The 22,378-nt window shown below is 40.0% G+C and overlaps 1 protein-coding gene across 2 annotated transcripts in view; it reads left to right on the top strand.

Moving 5' to 3' along the window:
* Positions 1 to 22,378, top strand: part of NADK2 (NAD kinase 2, mitochondrial) — a 33,396-nt gene that overhangs the window by 2,507 nt on the left and 8,511 nt on the right. For both annotated transcript variants that reach the window (XM_080574265.1, XM_080574264.1), the window contains exons 2-7: positions 13,252 to 13,340; positions 13,676 to 13,764; positions 14,932 to 15,013; positions 16,338 to 16,421; positions 19,610 to 19,746; positions 20,779 to 20,857. In XM_080574265.1, coding sequence (XP_080430391.1) covers positions 13,252 to 13,340; positions 13,676 to 13,764; positions 14,932 to 15,013; positions 16,338 to 16,421; positions 19,610 to 19,746; positions 20,779 to 20,857 — 560 coding nt within the window. The remainder of the gene's footprint in view (positions 1 to 13,251; positions 13,341 to 13,675; positions 13,765 to 14,931; positions 15,014 to 16,337; positions 16,422 to 19,609; positions 19,747 to 20,778; positions 20,858 to 22,378) is intronic.

The raw sequence follows: 22,378 nt of genomic DNA, 5'->3' as shown, positions 1-22,378 counted from the left end.
GGGAATCGAGGCTCACACGGAAGACTGTGGATGATGAGGTGGTGGCAAAGAATGGAAGTGAACGTATACAGGAGAAGTGCGGCTCACCTGGTGGTGTAAGCTGCTAGCGACCCAGGAGGGGTGGTGGTGAGGACTGCATTATTTTTGCAGGGGCTCAGGTGATCCTGGAGCTCAGTTGTGCATGGCAGTGTTGCAGCGTGAGGGATGCCATACCAGCAGAGGAGTACACGGTCTGTCACTGATCTTCAGGCGTCCATACACTGGAAATCTTTAATAAGGAAGTCCGATTTAATACCTCTAAAGTACCTTTTAAGTGTTGATGGCTTACATTTGGGACATGTTACCTGGAGTCATTTGCCTGCTGGTTGTGAGCAGAAGAGATACTTGCAGTTCTCTGGAAGGTAGCTGACATGCCCACATGCAAGCATCAGACTTCAGTGTAGGACAAATAATGGTGGTTGTGGGCTTAAGCAGTTGTGCCTGATTGCTGAGACAGGAAATTTAGGTGTTGCAGTCAGTGTGTTTATGCATGAAGGCAGAAAATACAGTAAGCCACTTAATGCAGAAGTGACACTGCGTATGTGCCTTTGAGCCTCAAGTTAAATAGAACTTGTTCTATGTTTAAAGAAACTAAATATAAATCATTGGCACAATCCAATGTATATGGAAAAAATATAAATCATAGCATATATCGTATGTATTATGCTATATAAATTGTAGCATACTCTATGAAACAGGCTCTCTTGGTATAGAAGCTGACTCTGACACTTCTAATAGGAAATGCAGACCCTTAGGAGCTGTGGCCTGGCTTCTTCTGTGGCCTTTTTTTGGACACACCAAGTAATCTGTACTATACAAACACTGTTAAAGGTTGCAAGTCAAAGCAACAAGGTCAGAATTCCTGGATTCTTTCTCAATGCAAATAGACGGGAGAGGTGAAGAAACAACCCAGACAGCAAAAAAGCAGAACAGATGGGGGAGAGATGACAAGAGAGAGTAAACACCGAGAGTATTTAGGAGATCTGTAAAAGATTAAATCTTTCATTGCATCTCTACATACGTGTCATGCGTGCTTTTCCCCAATTGGTTGTTTTCATGTGTCTTATGGCAGATGATCTTGCACGCTTAAAAATAAGTCTTGAAGCTGCTGATAACCACACCTAGACATGTCTGACTTTTGTCATGAGTATTCTAAGTCTGAACTATTCTGAAATGGGTGATTAAATGCTTTGAATTTAACTTACACAGGAGATGTTTTCAGTATCTTTAGTTTTAAAAGGAAATTAGAGATGTGTAGCAGTATTTCTCATCTGATACCTGGGAAGAAAAATGCCCCCAAATAACCCAGCACTTACTGATGCAACATTTTTTAAAGCATCTTGCATCATATCATGCAGGAGCTCTTGTATTTGCTCTGCTGAGATTTGAGGAGACTATTGTATTTATATTACTATACTACTTGTATTTCACTTGCAGTTATTAGCTATAAGTTAAATAAAAATTTGTTTTCCTAAGTCCCTACAAATAGTTTGTTTACCGGAATTGACAGCGGCTTGAATGTAGTCTAACCTGGAAGGTGGGACTGGCATCTAAATTCAGCCGGTTACAAAAAAACAAATGATCCAGTCTGCTAATACTGAAAGCTACTGGAAGAATTTCAGTGTTGAAGAATTGTGCTGGAAGAATTTCACTGCCACTTACAGCCCTTTATTTCACTCTCAGAAAACTCATACAGAGCAAGCAATGCTGTCTTCCTTATATAATTCTCAGAGAAATCACTGTCCCATTAATAGGTAAAGCTAGTTTCCTCAGAGTCCTGTTTTTTCCAGCTTGACAGAGCAATTGACATGTAACTGCTGACTTGTCACTGCTGGAAGGTATTTAGGAAAGATCAGTTAGCTGTCCAAACACGCTTCATATGCAGTTTTAACTACCTTTGAAACATCTTGTCAAGTGAAATGTTGCTTTTTTTTGTCTTAATTGGAGGAAGATGATTTAATGTGGACTGCAGTTGATAGGCTGTTTTGACTGTTTTATGTGTCTTTGAAATGGCAAGGGAAAGCAAGGAATTGAAGCTTTGGAACAAGTTTTGGCTCTTTCGGACCACTGCAACAAACTGGCAGGGATGGTCATCCCAAAAATGTGAAGTTTTTATAGCTTTCTTGAAAACTGGTAGCTGGGTAGAGAAAGGCCACTCTGTTGCAATGTCCTGCTGCCTCTGAAAGAGGCACGATGTGAGCTCATCATTAATACAGGGCACCGAAAACATACTGGTCAGGAAGGGAGGTGTTGTCTGTTCCTCCCAGCAGATGGGGAGGCCTCAGCTGGAGCTTGTGAGTTCTTGTGCACCAATATACAAAATCCATTAAAGGGTGTGTGTATGCATGTGTGCGTGCACTCAGCCCTCCTTAATTTAGATGTTTCCAGCACCAGCTGCTACTGATCTATGCACTGAAGTTTTCATATTTAGAGAGTTCTCTCTTAAGGAAAATAAACTATTTTATCTCCAACTGGATAAGTGATATTTTTTTTTAATTACAGAAAGTTCATTACCTTCTTTCACATTAGATGGCAAAAAGATAGCATTGTTTTTTTGGTATCGTTTCTGAATTACCTTTCCTAACTAGTAGAGTTCCAGGTTTCTGAGTTTCATACTGCTATACCAAGGCACTCTTTTCAGCAGCTAGTCAGGCTTTTTGTTCTCTAGATTTCTGTTTGAGATCTGCATTTCAGTCCAAATGCCTGTGATCCACTAGGATGCTATTCAGAAAATGTTACTCAGGTATTTTTAAAACACCAGGATTTTTATAATCACAAGGAAGGTAGTAGAAAGGAAAAGTAATATGCAAAATGAAGAGTTCAACCAAATTTGAATTTTTAAATGAAATCAGGTAACCCATTTTTTCAAAAATGTAAAGCCTTTGTATTTTCTTCTTAAAACTTGAGCTATTTGAAAAAGCAGTAAGCTTTAGGGTGCATATTGACCTGTGGATTCAATTGTATTGTATAAGAAGGTAGTATTTTTAACGGAGACTTAATTAACAAATGAGGTGGTGACCTGAAGCTTTTCATCATTCTGATGAATTCAGACTAGCTATCTGTGTTGCTTGTTCTGTAATGGGAACTATGCCAGCAGATTATCCTCTGCGGAGTGCATAAAGAGTGTTTAAAAACTGGCAGAACTATAGTTGACTCCACCTCACCCTGAAAAGGAAAAAAAAAAAAAAACAGCAAAAAAACAATCTATCTACTGAATTTGAAGCATGAAGAAGTCAAGATGGATTACAGTATGTTGCAATTATATAAAGCTAGAGATGCTTTTTCATAAATAAAAAGTTGGAGCTACTTTACTGAAAACATTGAGGTGGGTATAACTGTAGTTCGCGTTACACAATCACAGTGGTTTTAGTTTTGAAACTTCGTATACATGCCTCGGTGTTCAGTACGTAGGGTTGCTGCTTTATTTAAAAACAATGAACACAACCTTTTAGGTTGTCATTCTGTCATGAGAGGAGTCTGGAAAATGACTAAAACATAATTCCTTTTCCAGCAGTGTTTGTTTTTCCAACACCCCATTCAAATATACTTAGTCATATATAGTAAATAGATGTGAAAGTAGGGTGTTCTGGTGTGCCTAAATTAAACTTCAGCTATCTCATCAAGGATCTAATAATTTTTAGCCAAAAAGGGCTTTTTTTTTCTTTGAAGTCTTTTATATTGTTTTTAAGTAATTAATGTCATAAATCACAACGAGTTATGTTAGTATCGTACTGAAAGATTAAATTGCCTGGACTGCTAGAAAACTGTTAATGCAGAAAGTAGCTGCTGATGTGTTTATAACTAACACAACATGTTCTGTATTAGCCTTCAAATTACAAACCATTGTGTGGATTCTTCAGTTGTGGTTAAAATGGCAATATTTTAATTTAGTAGATGAACTCTTAAATAGTCCATGGCATTATTACTTTTGTTCACCTGTAGATAAAACACCCCAAGGCAGCATCTTTAAAAGCTTCAGGGAAATAATGTTGCCAGCTTCACTTACCAAGTGCAGAGATTGTGAAAGTCAGCTACTATAGAAGTAATGGATTACAAAATGCTACGATACACAAAACACCTCATAAGCATTACTCTTGTAGTGGATACAAGGCAGCATTTGAAAGGCTGTCACTGTATAATGAAAGAGTGAGGTCTAAGTTGCTGGGAGGAAAAAAGTGCAAGGGAAGTGTAAGCAAAATGTTTCCTAGCTAAAGCAGCCCACTGGTATACTTCAGAATGAGAGATGGCATACAGCACTGTTAGAAACACAGCATCCAGGAAGGCCAAACTACTGGGAACAGTTTGCATAGTAACTCATGACCCAGACTGGGAAGGAAGAGAGGAACTGGGCTTAATGCCTGCAGCCTGCAACTCAGCAGTACTTTGAAATCGAAGACTCAATTCACGTTGAAAGCTTTGTAGAGAAATTAAACACTGAGGCTAGGTTGTCCTCAGCAGGACTTTGTTTTGGAAAGCTGTATCTGTCTTTGCTACTTTAGCTAAGGCAAATGATCATTATTAAAGCAAATGATCATTATTAAACTCAACAAGACGTTGAGTTCGTGAATTGTGCTTTTTAGCTATTAAATCGTTTGAAATCAATGCATTGTAAGTTCACCCAGGACCTGCCTCTTCTCAGTGAAGCTGTTTCTTAGGCTTGCTTCAGGGAGGGCTTCAGAGCATTCCTGCTATTTGGAGTTACCTGGACTGAATGTCCCTGGAAGATCTGAGTGTCCCAGAATGGGTTAATCCACTTGCACTGCAGGTATGATTGTGCTATCTTTTTGTTAGCAAAATTTTCAGCCATGGGCTTATCAAACAAAGCATCAATTCACTGCACCTGGAGTCTTTCAGTAAAGGTTTAAATTTGACAAATTGTTTTCCAAATGTGATGATCATAGTCTTTTTTTTTTTTTTTTTTTTTTTTTACCTCTGACAAGACCGCAGAAGATTGTACTTAATGCATTTAGTATTTGTAGTGCAAAAGCAAGTTGGAGAACATACTTCGCTTTTGAGAAGTTTAAGTTGGGTGACTCCCATGAAAGCCATAAATTAGTGTAAGTATAGCAGCTGAAGCTTGTGAACGGTCAGTGTTTGTCGTCTGGATAATTCTTATGCAGTTACAAGAAGCTGAGGTGGGCATGCTGTTCTACACTTACAATGAAGGCTGATACTGTTCCCAAATGGGGTTATCTGTTCTATGAACCTAGAAATTTGAATCCCCTATCAGTTCCAGACGATGCTGCAAAACTTCCTGAAGATTCAGGGTTGTGGTTGTGTCTCTTGCAGGCCCTTTTCTCTGGCATGCTTGAAACATGCCTCCAAGGTGCAGGTTCTACCGTGACCAACTGCTCAGTGTGTTTTACCTTTGCCTTTTGCACATCATTCTCTAAAATCCAGAAACCAAGCCATGCTTTAATCCCAATACATTTGTATGCAGGTTGCTTTTGTAGTACAAAATAGGGAAGCTTAATGTGTGATTGAACTTTTAAATACAGGTGAGGAGAAATGAGAAAGCTCAATATTTGCCTGTCTTGTGAGGAAAACCGTGCTTGTTTTTAACATGAGAAATGAAGATTTAATATATGTAGTAGATAACACTAGAGCACAGGAAAACTGCTCGCATGTAATTATAGATTGCCAGTCTTAGACCCTGGTCCTTTAAGGAAAAGTTGAGTCAGTGTTTCTTATTTGTCAGGGAAACTAAGTGTATTGCTTGAATTGCATACTATATTCAAAGCTGTTTCTAGTTCTGGAAAAAGAAGAAACAATTTGAAAGCTGAGTGGCCTCTCAAACTGCCTTCTTTTGGAAGGAGTATTGTGACAATTGTAAATCAGAGCTTCCTCCAAAGGGTGCAGCTTGCCAGTTATCTTCATGTAGAAGGGCAGCATGAGAAGAAAGGAAGTCCTTGGCTTTGTACTGCACTGGCAAGCACTGCTCTGCAACATCTAAGCCATAAATCAGTGTGTTATCAACTCTGTTTTCATCAAAGATCCGAAACACAGCATCATATGAGGCTCTCTGAAGAAAATTAACTCTATCACAGCAGAAACCAGTTCAAATCCTCCTGTTATTCCATACCATTGGCATTATGCAGAGGTCACACACTTTCCAGTACATGTTGGTTAATCACCAACGTTTGATTAATACACAGATATCATTCCCTTATTTTGGGGATCACCCCGTGAAATGTCTGTAAAACGTGCACTGAGCTCTCTCAGTCTGTGACTGAGCTTCTTGCTGTTTGTGTGCTCACTCGGGACAGGGGAGGCGTTGTGTTGTGTGGAGTTACTGGATGCCAAAGCCACCTCGGGTCTGGTCACTGCTGCACTTGCACTGCTTCTTGTGAGGCTCATCCTCTATTGGTTTGAGTAGTTCCTGTGATGGAACTTACTATAACGTGCAACTCAGATCATGGGTTATAACAACTCAAAGGTATACATGTTACAATCTCCACCCCGGTCCCTTTGGACCAGGCTGCAGCGTTTAACATTGCCATGAACTCTGGCCCTTGCTCCTGACCTGGCTAGCAGCAAGGGGTTCCTGCTGTAGTTCCCCCTAGGGGTTACTTCCTGTAACATACTACTCAAATCATGGGATGGGTTAACAACATTTTAAAGGTGTATCCATTACAGTCTTTACCTCTTGTCCTTTTGGGCCAGGCCTTAAGGTTTAACATTGCAAAGAACTCCTCCCCTCGCCCCGCTCCAGCCTGGGCTTGACCCTTAGAGGTGTACCTGCTCCTGTATGGCCTTATCCAGGAGCCACAGTCCCTTTAGAGGTCTGCCTACTATAATGTGGACTTATCCACAGTCACTCTGATGTGTACCTGCTCTGCTGTGCCCTTTTCCATTGGCCACACTTTTCAGAGGTCCCTTCAGACACCTGCTGTGTCATGGTCTTCCCCATGGCCACAGACACGTCAAGGTGTTACAGCATGGCCTTATCCACAGCCACTGCAAGGTGCACCTGCTGCAGCATGGACTCCTCTGTGGCCACAGGCCCTCTGGGGTGTACATGCTCCCATGTGGGCTCATCCACAGGTCGTGGTCCCTCTGACTTGAGTTCACTCTGGAGCTCCAGCCTGTCCAGTAGAGCAGCACGGGGACAGCAGCGATGCCCTGGCCATCACCCAGCCCTGGCAAGTGGCTGTGGCTGTTATCAGGATGTTCCCAGGCACAGCAAAGAAAGATGACGAGGAGTATGGCCAGCAGCAAAAGCAGTCACTGACAAGCACTGGAATCTAATATACAGTAAGGCAAGCAAGCCCTGTGGCAAGCATGGGAGCCTGCCAATTGGCAGCTAAGCAGAAGTAAAGTCTAAATTCGGTCTAGCATGCTTCAATCAAATCCGTCATTGCTTTGAACCCTTGGGGCACCACAGAGGGCTGGTGGCTTAACCCCAGCAGGCAGCTCAGCACCACACGGCTGCTGGCTCGCCCGCTCTCCCCAAGTGGGTTGGGGGAGAAAAGCAGAAAGGTAAAAATGTGAGAACTCACAGGTTGAGATAACCCTTGAGGGAGCTGTTTCCCCCTTCCTCCTTTACTCCAGTTTTATCGTTCAGCACAACACCACACAGTGTGGGACACCCCTTCGGCCAGCCCGGGCCAGCTGTCCTGGCCCTGTCCCCTCCCAGCTCCTGGTACACCCCCAGCCCCTCGCCGGTGGAGCAGCACGAGGCGCTGAAACGCCCTGGGCTCTGCGTGAGCACTGCTCTGCAACAGCTAACACATTGGTGTGTTTTCATCAAAAATCCAAACCACAGCATTATACCAGCCTCTGTGAGGAAAATAACTCTATCCCAGGCAAAACCATGACTGTGGTAAAAGCTTTCTTTAGACATTCAGTGCAGGCCTTTCCTACTTATGGCTCCCGAGGGAGCACAGCTCCATCAAAGAGCACATTCTGCTCATTGTCGTGTGTTCTCCAATGCAAGGTCTTTTGGAAACGTTCTCCATACTGCATCTCTGCTGTGATATTTAAGAACACTACTAACATTAGGCCTGAAGGTATTTTTGGCTATTTTGTCCCTGTTTTCATATGCTAGTACACTTTCATTTAGAATAGATCTCATGTTTATATGCTAGCATTTTATTTTTCAATTTTGCATGCTGTAGAGGTCAGATTAATAGGTGTATAGTTGTACTTCTTTCTTCTCACTCCATGAGTGCTTCTGCTTTTTTTGTACTTCTGATGATACCACCCTTAGCTGAATATCCTTATGTTCTAAGCCATGTTTCTTGTGTGTTTTGCCCTTGCTCTCCTTACAGGGATAAGGAACACCTTGTTCCTGTTTGGTAGCCTTAGCAAGTAAGACTAGGTAAGCATTGCATTTCCTGTGTTATAGTCCATAACTTCTTTTCATTGGTACTTTCAGTTTCTTTTGCCATTACTGATATTTCCTGATAACCACAGAAAGCAATTATTTAACCTGCTGTGCAGGACTGCAGACCTGTGTGTGACCCCCTCGTGTAGGATTTTACATCTTCAACATAAATTCCAAGCCTGTCCCAGCCTGAAGATCCTGAGCTCTGTAGGACTAGCATTTTATTTTCTAGCCTGTCCAGAAAGTCAGTCTTCAGTTTGGCAGTTTCTGGAAGTGTATTGCTGTAAGTTTATATCTGGAGGTTTAAATGTTTTGTGGCTTACTTCTTGTACATGGTAGGCGTCTTAACGTTCTTCGTAATGTCGTCTTTTTTTTTTTTCAGGAGTATATACTATGACTCTGTGATACTTAGTTTTTTTGTTTAATTTTCTTCAGTTTCATGGGTCAAACCAGCTTATTCCATGTAAGGAAGTGATTTTTCGTCAAGAGGTTAGTGGTAAAATGAGATACAAGGATTACTTTGGATGAGAACGTTTTTCTGTAAAATGTCAGAGCTCTGTTGTTTCTCTTCATTTGAGTATTAATGAGGATTTTTTAAATAAACCTGAAAAAACATCCTTTTACAAAGTTACTTTTGTAGGTGTTATGAGGCATTTGGTATAACTCCATTTTTCTTCAGTTAGACTTGATGCTTTTATCAGATTGCTCCTCCATACAGCTTGCGATACCTAACAAACTCAACACTGGGCTGTGATAGTAGTTTTATGTTTTCTCATGTTTTAGCTAAGAATGTCAATATTTAGTATAAAGCTATCTGTAAGACATTCTGTGCCCTCAGATCCTAAAATTACAACTGCAGTTGTCATTGCCTTGTCTTTTATGTACTCAGCTATCTGAACATTTAACAATGTAAATAGTAAAGATTAATACATGCTTTTCCCCCTTAAAAGTCAGATCAGTGTTTGTGCACTGTGCTCAGTCACTGCAGCCAGCTTTCTGCCTTGCTTGCGAGGTAGTTGTGGAGACAGACACTGTTCAAATGCTTTTGAATCGTTTTTCCTAGTGACAGCAATTTGAAGATATTGAATGCAGTTTGCTCTTTCTTTTTGGCTGTAGTTGTAGAGTTAGCTATCACAGCGGAGGCTTTGAGGGAGACAGCGAATTCCCTTCACCCGTATCTGTTTGTATCTCCCTACTTCAGTGCAAGTAGGGAGGCTGTGACACTCGCTGCTGGCTTTTTAAAGCTGAGTGGCCTGCCAGACTCCTTTCTTTTGGAGGGAGTGCTGTGGCAGCTGTAAATCAGAGCTTCCTCTGAAGGGCAGACAGCTTGCCAGGAGTAAAACTTGAGGGCCTTCCTGAGGAGTAGTTGGTAAGGCCCAACTCTGGCACTGGCTCACGGGCCTGTCAGAACAGGAGGCTTGAAGTCAGGCTCTGCTGTGGCGTGAGCTTCTCCGTACATCAGGAATTTCTGCCAGGCTCTCTCCAGGGAGATGGTCGTGAGTGCATTGGCTGGGCTGCCTGATCTTTGCCTCCAGCTCTTCGGAAGTGAGAAGGAGGCCGTGGTCTCAGTCTTATTGCCTCAGCATCACAGAGATCTTCTAAGAAGTAACACTGGTGATAGTTCAGTATGGCACTGAGATCCTGGTGTGAGGCAGGTCAAGAGGCAGTGGGTACAGATGGGCACAGGAGGCTCTGTCTGAACGCTGAGGAATGCTCCTTCCCCAAAGGTGTGACTGAGCCTGGGGGCAGTTTGACCAGAGGTGGCGGAGATGTGCTAATGGCATCTGGGCACTGGCCGCAGGTGGCCCTGCTTGAGCAGGGAGGCTGCACCAGATGGCCTCAGGAGGTCCTGTCCAGCCTCAGCTGTTCTGTGATTCTGTGACCTCAGGACCACAGGGCTGTGGGTGCTTACTTGGAGTTGTTACCTGAAGAGCAGCTGATTACTAGCACTCGTGTTTGATGCACTTCACTGTGGTTATGCTCAGGCAGGCTGCAACTTTGTGAGATCTCAGGTGAATGAACTTCTGAGTTACTGATCTCGAGGGATGAGCCTAGACAGGCAGGCTTAATCTCTAGGGCCTTTTGCAAATTAGGAGGATTCATTAGCCCCATAGATGTAGCTTAGCCATTTAAAGGCTTTAACTTTCCATTTGTCTTGTAGCTTAGTGATACTTGGTTACTTGTTAAAGAGTTGAATTCACAGAGGAGACCTTTACACATCTGATACCTGTTCTTTATCCCGGTAATTTTCAGCCAGTCGTCAGGATACTGGCATCTCATTTGATGAGCATTCCTTTTGCATTCTGAAGCCATTGATGAAATAATAATTTATTACATTTAAGACAAATGTAAATTAGAGAACAGACTTTGTTCCTCAGCAATGAAATTACTCAACTCTCTCCTTGCTAGTAATAACAGTGAAATGTGAGCTGATGACTCGGCACTGATGTTGGGAGAAAAAATGCCTACAAATGGTCATGCAAAGATTCACTGGCTGGTCATTGTTCTGAGATAAAAGCTCTCTTGGACTAAGCTGAAAGGTAGCTTGCAGACAAATTTGGCAAATAAATGGGGTAAATAAAATTGCAAGATGGAGGCTGTGCTTTGTGTGGGGAAGTAATAGCCTGTGGAAATAGCAGCCTGAAAAAATGTGCTGCAGCAACAGTGTGCACGTCAGGTGCTTATTGGTGACAGTATTTTATTCACAGCAGATATTTCCAGAGGAGGCATGAATGCGAGCCCTGATTTAGTAACCCTGTTGATTTTTTGAGTGGAGTGGTTATTTGTTGTGGATTTCTCATTCTTTCTGATAGTAAAGCAAGGTCTATTTGTTCTCCAGGAAGGCAATTGAAAGTCCCAGTTCTAGCAAATGAGACCTGTGGTGCTCAGGGGCAGATGTTGTCTGTGGGTGGCAAATACTCTCTTACCTTCTGCTTTCTTTCCAGTCTTGCTGGCTTGTGTGAGGTTGAGAACCAGCCCAGCAGCGGGCAGTGCTGTGACTGGCTGTAGCCTTACATGCTCTTTTCCTGCGCACTGTGGTGCCATTCGGCTTCCCAGTGCAGCACTGAGCTCTTGAAAGAGGTGTGCGGGAGCGTGTCAGTATTGTAGCTGGGGAGTAGAAAGGAGGGGTCAATGTGTGCGACAATTAACAGGACATAACACCCTGCATCCCAGCAAACCATTGCTATCAAGCTTCACTGGGATGACCTGAAAGCTCAGTGGAGATGTTTACTGGTTTCCCACATGCTTTATCTTTGCTTGTGACCAAGCACAGCTGGCAGCTATTCCTGCTGCCTGCCTGTAGTGCTGTTGATGGCATCCAGGCAAAGTCTGGGAGCCCTTTCTGTTGGAGAAGGTTTCCTGATCCCAGCTGTGAGACCAGTGGAGATGCGGTTCCAGAACAGCCAATTCCATTCTTCTCTATAATTTCTTCAGCGCTGATCTTGGTGCTTGGCTTTGATTTGGTTTCTTGGCATTGATAGGTGTCAGATGAAGAAAGACTGCATTTGTTGGGTGTTGGATTGCAGTTAACTGGTATTGTTGTGTTGTGCCAGTCCTCTCCTCTTCGCTGTGGGGTTCTGTGGTGTGGGAATCTGTATGGAAATAGGATTAGATGCGGCTGTCTGGCATCACTTAGTCCTGGAAGGATGTGCAGCCTTGCATAAGGGCACATGAATAAATTGCTGGAAGTGCCCATTCAAAGCTTCTGGCACTGACAAATTTCTTTACTCTAGGAGAACTTTTGTTTCTGCCCTGGTAAATTTGGTTTTAACTGAATGGGAAAAGGAACCAACGACAGTATAATCATACAAGAATTCAGGTTACAAGGAGTCTCAGGAGGTGATCTAGTCTAGCCTACTGCTCCAAACAGGATCTCCTTCATTAGGAATGTATTTATCAACTCTTTGCACTTAATATCATCCTTTTTTGTTCTTTCTTTTGCTTCCAAATTGGGGTTAATCTGCACACTGACATGTATTTGGCAGTACCAGCACCACATTAACAGACTAAATAAGTGAGGAGAAGAATGGATATATAAAGTTGGTGACTGAGGCTTGGACAGAAGTCTGTTGCAAAAAGTCTAATAATCAGGTGGAAGTCTTACCTACCCGCCTGCTCTTTTAAGCCTTACCCATATGAATTGACAGATGTCTAAAGAGTGTCCTGTATTTAAATTATTTTGATTCCAAGAAGAACAAGAAAAATGGTGCTAGAATGCAACTGCTAAATTATTGATACAAATCTGAAAAATGTGGTCCATAATCCAGGGACCAATACTGCAGGCAGTAGGTGGCTTGACCTTAAGTTTTGGTGGTCTGTTTTGTTTTGTTTTGATGCAAGGGAACTGTTACCTTTGTCACCACTTGGCAACCTTCCATTTAAGCTCAACTGCAATTTGAAGGTTAATGCTCTAAGTATTTCAAAGATACATGTTTTAATTATCATTCATGTTGCTTTTTCTGTTCTCTTTCCCTATAGCACAAAGTTTAGAACTCTTCAGGTAACTTGTCAACTATTTGAGTGTTTTCATCACGTGATGGAGGAATATAGTTAGTTAAGCTATTTGGTGTAGATTTACCTAGAGTTTAAATTTACTTAGTGAATTCAGGGAAAGAAAAGTGTCTGCTGTGGCGTAGAAGTCAGTGTGGTATATTTGTTTGTATGTTTGTGTAGAGCCCTCAAGAGGTTGATGCTGTGACTGTGTAACTACTTCAACAAGTGAATGTAAGCCGACCAGTATGTATATAGAGATGTAACTAATGGGATGCTTATAAAAGCATACATCTTTATGTTGAGATAAAATATATAGTTTTTATATAGCTTCTGTTTATATTAACCAAGAGTACTTAATGTTGTGATTAACTATTTCACTTTCTGTCTTACAGCTTGCCTTGAAGGGATCTAATTACGCTGGTCTATTGGAGCGGCACCGCATTCATACAAAAAATGTGGAGCATGTTGTAGACAGTTTACGGTAAGAATATATGGGCGTTAAGAATTTCAGAAACAGTGCAAATATCCATGGAAGAAAGCTTTGTGTGACAAGCCCTAATAAAACAGGAATACTTAAAGCAGGGTGATGCAGATGGACAGTTATTCCTGAAACAATCGTGAACTTGCTCAGTTCAGCTAACACATTGCATCGCTGTCTTGAAAACAACTGAAAAAGATGTAAAGGGTTTGTGTGAGCGTCAAATGCTTAGAAACCAAATACAACTGTACTTAGTCCTTAATTACATGTCAGTTTTTCAGAAGGATGTGACAAGGAACAATATAGGACACATTCAGGCTTTTTCCTGCACTTTATAGGAACGAGAGGATAGAAGTCCGTCTTGTTAAACGTCGAGAATATAATGAAGAGACAGTTCGGTGGGCAGATGCTGTTATATCAGCAGGAGGTATGACTTTATGGAAAGGAAGTATATGTTTCAGTATGTTTTCATAGATATGTTTTTCAAATAAATTTTGCAGTCTGTGAAGCATCTGGAGATGTGCACATCTTGAAAACAAATGGCTGATATAATTGTCAGAAAATATGACAAAATTCAGTGGTTGTGGCCATCCTTTCTTCCTCTCATATCTGAAGTTTGTAGCACTAGGAAGTGAATGGCAATGTATGGCCACTTAGGAAAAGTTCTGTATTATCTTGTGTAAAATGGTGGAAATTGTGGAATTTACTGTAATTTTCAACTAAAGAGGATAAAATACTTGCTTTTATATGATTATGAGTAGCCCTAAACCCTACTCTGTATTTTAGGAACGTGAGTTGGAGGCTAACATACTTCCTTTTCCTCCCCCTTCCCAAACTTTTTTTCTTGCTTTCATGCTTAATTGCAGCATATCTGGAATTGGTGGCACAGGTAGAAATATGCAACTTCTGAGCAGCCTGTGCCACTCCTTAGAGCTTTTTAAACAAACCAACAGAGCAGCTAACCTGTTTGATTCCTTTTAACATCAGATTTCAGCAGTTCATTCAGTTTTATTTTTGTGACTTGCTGCAAATACTACAGTGCATTGCTGTGTTCTGACTTAATGTTCAGTCATTCATGACAGTAGACTTGAATGCTGCCCTGCCAATGCATTCTCACTACTGGTCCACTTTTCCCTCAGCTATTGGTTACTACTCAGGATGGGTCAAAGGGGGTGTGTTCATGCCTGAAGCATCCTAATAATACTGTTACAGATTTCAATGAAATCCTCAAGGTTAGAGGCTAAAGTGAGGTGTGAATGCAATTTCTCTTACCAGCTGATAAACATAATAGAAAGCTGCATAAATGTCTTTCCAAACTTGCTTCTGCCAAATTCAGTTGCCAGCGCAAGTATAGCCGTCCAATAAGTAGTACTTTTTCCAGTCACATTTATTATCTTGAATTCAGTTGTCATTACTCTGTTTTAAAAGGTGTCAGTGGTTTTCTGGTCCCATTTTATTTTTGTGCCACTTAACCTGTTCAGTTGTTGACGACAGAAGCATGTAACGGTTGTACTGCAATATATGTGAGACTATTTTGTTTGGAATATTAGAATGAGAAGAGAAACTAACATTCTTTGTTTTGCTTTTTGTGTAGGTGATGGCACAATGTTGTTGGCAGCCAGTAAGGTCTTTGATAAATTTAAACCAGTTATTGGAGTAAATACTGATCCTGAAAGGTAAAAACATGTTTGGGAAAGAGATACTATGTTTAATGTCAGGCATAATATGCATCTGTTTTCATGATGCACGCGGCATGCCTGTGGCATTTGGTAACAAATGTCTGTCTTACTGGATTGTAGATACCAAGTGAACCTGTTGTTTTATTACAAAAGTTTCCACGAGTTGTCTCCTCTCATCTGTGAGGACATAAAGTAGTACTGGATAAGCACTGATGTGTTCAACTGCCACAGCTGTTTTCACATTAATGCAACTGTACTTGGAGCTAGGTTTATTACTGAGCAGAAGCTTGTGGCTGGAAATGGTAGTGTAGACTAGTGACTGGAAAAGGGACTTTCTTAACAAAAGCAACTAAATGTGCTGTCTGAACATTCAGAAACTTAATTTCTTTGAGGAGATGAATCCTATTGGAAATCTGTTAGGGTATGAACAAATTAAATTTGTTCTGGTTTTGTTGGGTAAACCGTTCCAGAACTCAGAGGACACCGTCTCCTCAGTCACTTAATGGCATTTAGTTGTCCTCTTATAAACTCCCATTCACCTAGCAATAAGATTGATTTGGGCAGGTGGATACAGTGTATTAGTACTGCCTTGGTTGGTATAACCTTCAAATGGATGGCAAGTAAAAACTCAAAATTCACCAAGGATCTGTCTGACGAGACTTCCAGATTTAGATTTTTGCTTCTGATATTACCAGGTAATCAAATCTTAGCAGATAAGAAAGTGGTAGCCAAAAAGTTTTAATTCTTTCCATACCATATTCCCCTTCCAAAACTTTTCAAATGCTGTGAATAGATATTCAACAGTATCAAGCCTGAATAACAGGGTTCAAATAACAAGTGCCTTCAAGTTATCAAATATCACTCATGAAAGGGGAGCAGTGTTTAGTCTTCTGGCTTTGACATGAGATTCTTTTGATCTTAGGCATGTCACCTACCTGTCTCGGTATCACCAACTTGTATGTAAATGGAAAACATTCTTTCGAATTTGCAAGGTTTATTTAGCTTGAATTCCTTGCCTAGAACTATGGTGACAGGTACTATGTTAGTACCTGTGTATTCTTGCAGGGTTACCTGCTGAACAACCATTTTTTAGGGGAAAAGTGGAAGAAAGATCCTGATGTCTCACGTGTACCTCACAGGAGCTGAAAGATGGATATTGTTGGTAATGTACCATGTATGTGAAAATAGTATGGGATCATAAAGGTCAAAAGCCTGGCTTTGCTTTATGTAACTGAGAGAACTTGCTTGTTTTTTGTGTTGTTTTTTTGGGGAGACCAAAATACTGTACTTTTTCATCATCCTTACTCCTTTTTGCTTCCAGATCGGAGGGTCACCTATGTTTGCCTGTGAGATACACACACTCGTTTCCTGAAGCACTACAGAAGCTTTATCGTGGTGAGTTCAGGTATGATTCAGTGCTCTTTGGTCTTACAAAACATGTTGATTGGAAAATGCTTAAAAATGGTGTGATCCATAAGGAGCAGGTGATGCTTAGTAAAATCTTAATGCTTCAAGTAATTAATTCTCTTTAGATGTTTACTACGTTGAGAAATGCGTTTGTGGTTGAGAGTGGGGCTGGGACTACAAAGGATAAAGCTGGTAACAGGTTCCAGGAAAAACTGCTTTTGGCGTGACCTTCAGTAATTGATTTCTTTTCTGAATTAGCATATACATAAATGAGGAACTGTAGTCTTGTAAAGGATGTATTGGTTTATATATTTTAACACTCTAAACCGTTTGTAGTACAGTGATGGGTCATACTAACAGAAGCTAATGAAGTCTATACTATTAGGAAGTGCTCAGTTTGATGCAGATGGTTGTAGTGATTAAGGTAGAATGGCATAAATTTTGTTACTAGAATAGTGTTAGGGAAAGCTTTTCTTTATGATAAAGGTAGCTTGATGCTTTCAATACTAGATACTCTCAAAATAATGAATCTCACTTGAACTAAGGAGGAAGCGATCTGAATTTTAAAGGACAAACTAGAGGACAGTTTCTTATAAACTCCTATTTAAAAAGAAACATTGTTCTGTGTTGTATTAACACTCCAGGATACTTCTGTGATGGCAAACAATCAACAGAAGCAAGTTATTCACATTAAAATACCTTGCAGTTGTGTTTTTTTTTTTGTTCGTACTTATAGCATATTCGATTTATAGTTTGTTGTTGTATTTGTGCCACAGAAAAAAATTCTAGAATGAGGTGAATGCAGTCAGCAGGATTGATTATAAGTAACTTAATGGGTTTCAGTAGCTATTACTAAATGAGAAGGTAGTTTGAAATCAAATATTCCCAGGCTTAGAAAACAGCAGATTTAACTTGCCATCTTGCTAAGTAGTTTAGTTAAAGCTGGTAGTGCTAACACAGGTAAACTCCCTTGATACTCAAACCACTTGTAATGTTTTGTTGGATGCCATGTTAAATTTTTGTTGCTGGCACTCCTGTTACTACTCTTAGGGAGCTTAAGCCTCACCAGAGTAAAACAGAAAGGATCTTTCCGGTTATTGTTTCAGAATAAGTGTGACTTGAAACTGATGTTCTTAAGCAAAGAATTGAGTGGGTGTTCTTGGCAGTTCTCGGATTTACTTGGGCCTAAGGAATCTTTTTAATAGGAGGATAACTGGATCGACTTGTCTGAAAGAATTTCTGATGGCTCATAGTGCCATTAGGATGGTGAGGTGCTCGAGACTGGAAATGAGAGCATTTCTTCTTGTCCTTATCCTTGACCTTTGTGGAAGTCACTTTAGTGGAAGAATCTGTGTAAGCACTTACCTTGTTGTTCCATGTAGCAACTAACCTCACTGATTTATGAAGGACATGCTATGTCAGACTGCCCTTGTTTCTTTTTATGATGGTAAACAGTGTAACAGGATCTCAGAATAGGGATGCAATAGTAGACTACCATTTTGTAATTTTATAGGTCTTTTGGCTTGTTCTAGCATGAATATTGTGAGGAAGCTAATGTAATGATACCCACTGCAAGCTGTTTGCCTGACTACCTAAAACCATACTTAAAATTTAAGGGCAGATAGATAATTTTACTAAGGATGTGTTTGGTGAGGCTCTAGAATGATGACCTCTGGGTTTGATACTACCTCCCCTTCTTGGGATGAAGGGAGTAAAGAAACTGTACATATATTAAAGGTCAGATTGGCATGAACTGTAAAAACACTGGAGGAGACGATTAGAATCCAAACAAATTTTGAGGCATATTGAAATAAATGGTTTGCTGTTCAGTGCAGAGACACTGAAGTCAAGCACAGAGTACTGCAGTTACTGATTAGAAAGCCAGGTGCATGAACATAGGATAGACAATGACAGGCCGCTGTTTCCCAGGAAAACATCTCATATTGTACTGATTGTGAACTGAATGCAAATCAATGTCAATGTTGCAGAAAAAGCAAATGTTATGCAAGGTTGTATAGACACAAGTCATAACAAAGACATACAGAATAGTTCTTCCTCTTTATCCAACAGTGATGATGCTTCAGATGGTGCACTATATGCAGATTTGAATATTGTTATTTCAGAAGGGGAAGAACAACTTAAAGCTGATGGGAAAATGACCCCAGAATTTCTAGAAAATTTTGCGCCTGTAGGTGCATGAAAGAGGGTAGTGTTAATTCAGAAAAGAGTGAGTGAACTTATTGTATAGGTTTGAAGGCTAAAGTTGCTGCAAAGTTGAGATGTTGTCGTAATTCAGGAGACAACGAGAAAAAACTAATAATACATTTTTATAAAGTCTGAGTCTTCCTTGCTATAATTTTCTGTAAACATGTAAGCTGGCTACTGTCATCCAAATACCAACAGTGTGAACAGGGAAAAGATGTGATTTGCTTCCTTCTGATTTGCTTTCTGAATCGCAACTACTATTTCTATCTTGTTTTATGTAATCTCTAAATTATAAGAGGAAAAATGAATTGATTTCTAGAAAAAAAAAATAGAAAAATCTGAATGATGTAACAGTGTGAGGAAGAGTGCCTTTTATATCCTTCTCTTTCTTCATCTGAACTGCTCTTAAGCACCCTAAACTTCCCAGGCCAGGAGAGATCATTAAAATTAGAGGATGATTATGGGCTTTATGAATAAAGGGATGGAAGAGCTGCTTTTCTGGACATCTATGAATATAAGCAGAGCGGTGGAAAAAATAGAGCAAGTATTAGTATAAATACATTCATTATAAGGTATTCATATGAACATAAATTCCTGGGAGCTTGTTGCTTTCAAATGCGTTGCATCAGTCATGAATTCATAAGATAGAATCACAATTTAAAAAAGAAAAAAAATGTTCTTATGCATAATGTAACATTTGCAGACATCTTTTGGTCAGTGTCATCTTACTTGACACACAAAAAACATCAGCTATCAAAAAAGCGTATTTATTTTTTGGGATGATTAACTTTATAATTATAGAAGTAATAGTGGAAGCTATAAAACTTGAAATATGTCCTTGAATATATTTAACCTTTAATCTTAACATGCTCTGCTTTGAAAAAGAACCAGTGAAACTCTTGTGTCTTCAAGACAATCTGATCCTAGCTAATTCTATAATAAATATTTCGAATATTGATACAAACTTTTCTCTTCTCTTAGGTGGCAGTGGCGACAAAGAATCCGACTGTATCTTGAAGGAACTGGTATTAACCCTGTGCCTGTAGATTTACATGAACAGCAGCTAAGCCAAGAGCAACACAGCAGAGCTCACATAAATGAAAGATTCCAGGATCAAAGTAGGTTAAAGTCTGCGACAAGAATATAATCACTGTGCTATGATAACTTTGAATAGGAAGGAGGTAGAGATTTGTGAGAGTTAAAGTATTTGAAGTCTTGTTGCTATGTTTGAGAAGCAGGGGGAGACAGTTCTTGTTAGCTCAAGACCCAGACTGAGTTTTTTTTCAGAAGGGAATATTGTCAGTTTATATACATTTATTCTGGACTATACATTTGGAACTATTTTTCAGTATTAACAATTTATAGAGCTATCTTGAAATAATATTACCTGTTGGCAAAATACCTGAGCTTGTTATCAAATGGTCTTTTGGGGTTACCATAGACACTTGGGGTTACCACAGGAACAATTTACCATGTATCCAGCTGGTCCACACTAAATGTATGCGTGGGAGGGAGGTTGCGTATGCACACTCTTAACATCTGGTGAATTTGAGGTAGATTAGCTCACAACTGAAAAAATAAACTGTCACTTTGCCTGCAAGCAAATGAGAAAAGAGAAATAAGAATCTCTTTGTGAGTGATTCCTAGGTCATTAAACACCTTCAGTTGTTTTCTTTATGGTGGACTGAAGATGCAAGAGTCTGTGCTTAACTTGTCTGGCCCTGCATTTCCTCACTGAGAGGTCCTGATCAACATGAACAATTTGTTAGTCCCCTTTAATTACCTGCAGTATAAAGTCTAACTCTTTGAACTTGATTCAGAACATCTGTTAAGTCACTGTCAGTGAGTTCTAGAAGAAGAGACAATCCATTTGGTTGTCCATGAGTTTTCAGGGCAAGCAATATCTGAAAATGAGTGCCATTGCCTTATTGACTTTGGTTCAAATATTTGTAGTCTCCAGTAAAGGACTATGACTGGATACAGACTTTTCAGTTGAAAAAGTGGGTCCTTGAAGAAAACTGAACACTGAGAACCAACATCTAGAACGCAAAACCAGGCAGCAAAGTGTGTCCCCCAATGAGCGATGACTTGGTTTTGAAAATTTGCGTTTTGGAGCTTTGATGTAACACCCCTCTATTCAATATCTGCAGGATCTGACATTTCTGGTCCACATCTTTTACCTGTGAGAGCACTCAATGAAGTCTTCATTGGGGAATCTCTTTCATCCAGGTATGTGTAATTATTTTTTATTGCAGCAGGACACAATTAACTTCATTTCTTTTTATGGCACTGCAGTGGGCAATCACTGTTGAGATGTCTTTGCTGTCAAATTTCTGTTCTAGTCCATGAAAATATAAGACTGATGGGATTGTTGCTGGTTACAACAATCTGTGTTCAGAGATGAAGTGCAGTGATGTTAATTTCTGTTATTCTATTTTCTGGTCTGGCCATTCCATCCTTCATTATTCCTGGCTGTTATTTTCTCTTTGTTTTTTTAACTCCTTACCTGGCTAGTTCTTATCTAATCAAATACCTTCAATTACTATCTTTACCATGGACTGAAGTTTTCAAAATCTGTCCATAAATTGTCTTCTCTCCTGCATCTCTTCTTAAATATCTTCCTATAAGTCTAGCATGACCAAACTGAAATACTAATAACTTCTCCTTTCCCTGCCTCTCTGTCATTAGAGGCAAAGGTATAAGCCTACTTTTGGCTGAAGCTGTGTTATTGCAGGGAAATGTCCGACACTTCCTTACTTTAAGAAAGCAGTTTATATCATATACTGGTACTGCGTTATGCAAGATACCTTTACGACTGTCCTTTCTGTCCTGAAGATGAATGCATTTCTGCTAGCCAAATGATAACAAGAAGAATGTGGGAAATATGACTGGGGCTGTGGGAAAGAAATTAAAACATGATCCTCGATCAGGACTTGGCCAAACTTTTACTTGTATTTTATATTCCTTTTCCCTTTACACTGTCTGTCTTTTTTTTTTTTTTTTAAAAACTTTAGTGTGTAACATCTTCTTGTGTTTGTACAGTGCCTGGGACACTGTGATTGCTGCTGGAAACAGTATAAATGTTCCATGAGTGCTTTATCTTCCATCTGGACTGCAGCCTCAGACTGGCAGAAGGAATTAGTCTCAAACAGATACAAATTTTGCTCTCTTCTAACTCAAACATAGTTTTATCAAGATTCTAAAAGATTTATTTAATGTACAGTGATAGAGGAACACAATGCTCCTTTCCAACACTTTACAGTAGCCCTCTGCTTCTGAATGCCACAATACATTGCACTCTTTGGTTCCAGTATATTTTAGAAGCTATGTGGAACACAGTGACAGTAGGAACAAATCTCTAGTAATACATTTTGGGTTAATAGAACTTGAAGACTTCAATAATGATGTCACACGGATCATATTTTTAAGGCTCAAATACACAAGTCTACTGTATAAAGAAACAAAATTACTCTAGGTGCATCTTCCAAGGGCTTATTCTTCATGCCAGTTAAGAAAACAGGGAAATTGAAGGGAACAAAAAACACTACCTAGTTGTTTAAAAAGAAAGTCTTAAACTGAATCAAGGTGTGCATCTGTGTCCTTAATTTGCTTTCAGTTTTCTCATCTTCCCATCTTCTCAAGAGTGCACACAATGCTCTAAATCACCAAGAGTGTTAAATCACTGTTTAACACCAAATATTACCCCATTAACACCATTGTATTCTTAGTCTGTCCAGACCAAAACGTTCA

This window comes from Anser brachyrhynchus (genome assembly GCF_964034855.1).
Source record: "Anser brachyrhynchus genome assembly, chromosome: Z".
Classification (NCBI taxonomy): domain Eukaryota; kingdom Metazoa; phylum Chordata; class Aves; order Anseriformes; family Anatidae; genus Anser; species Anser brachyrhynchus.
Note: the sequence above shows the minus strand (reverse complement) of the source record. Positions and strands in the feature narration are given on the sequence as shown.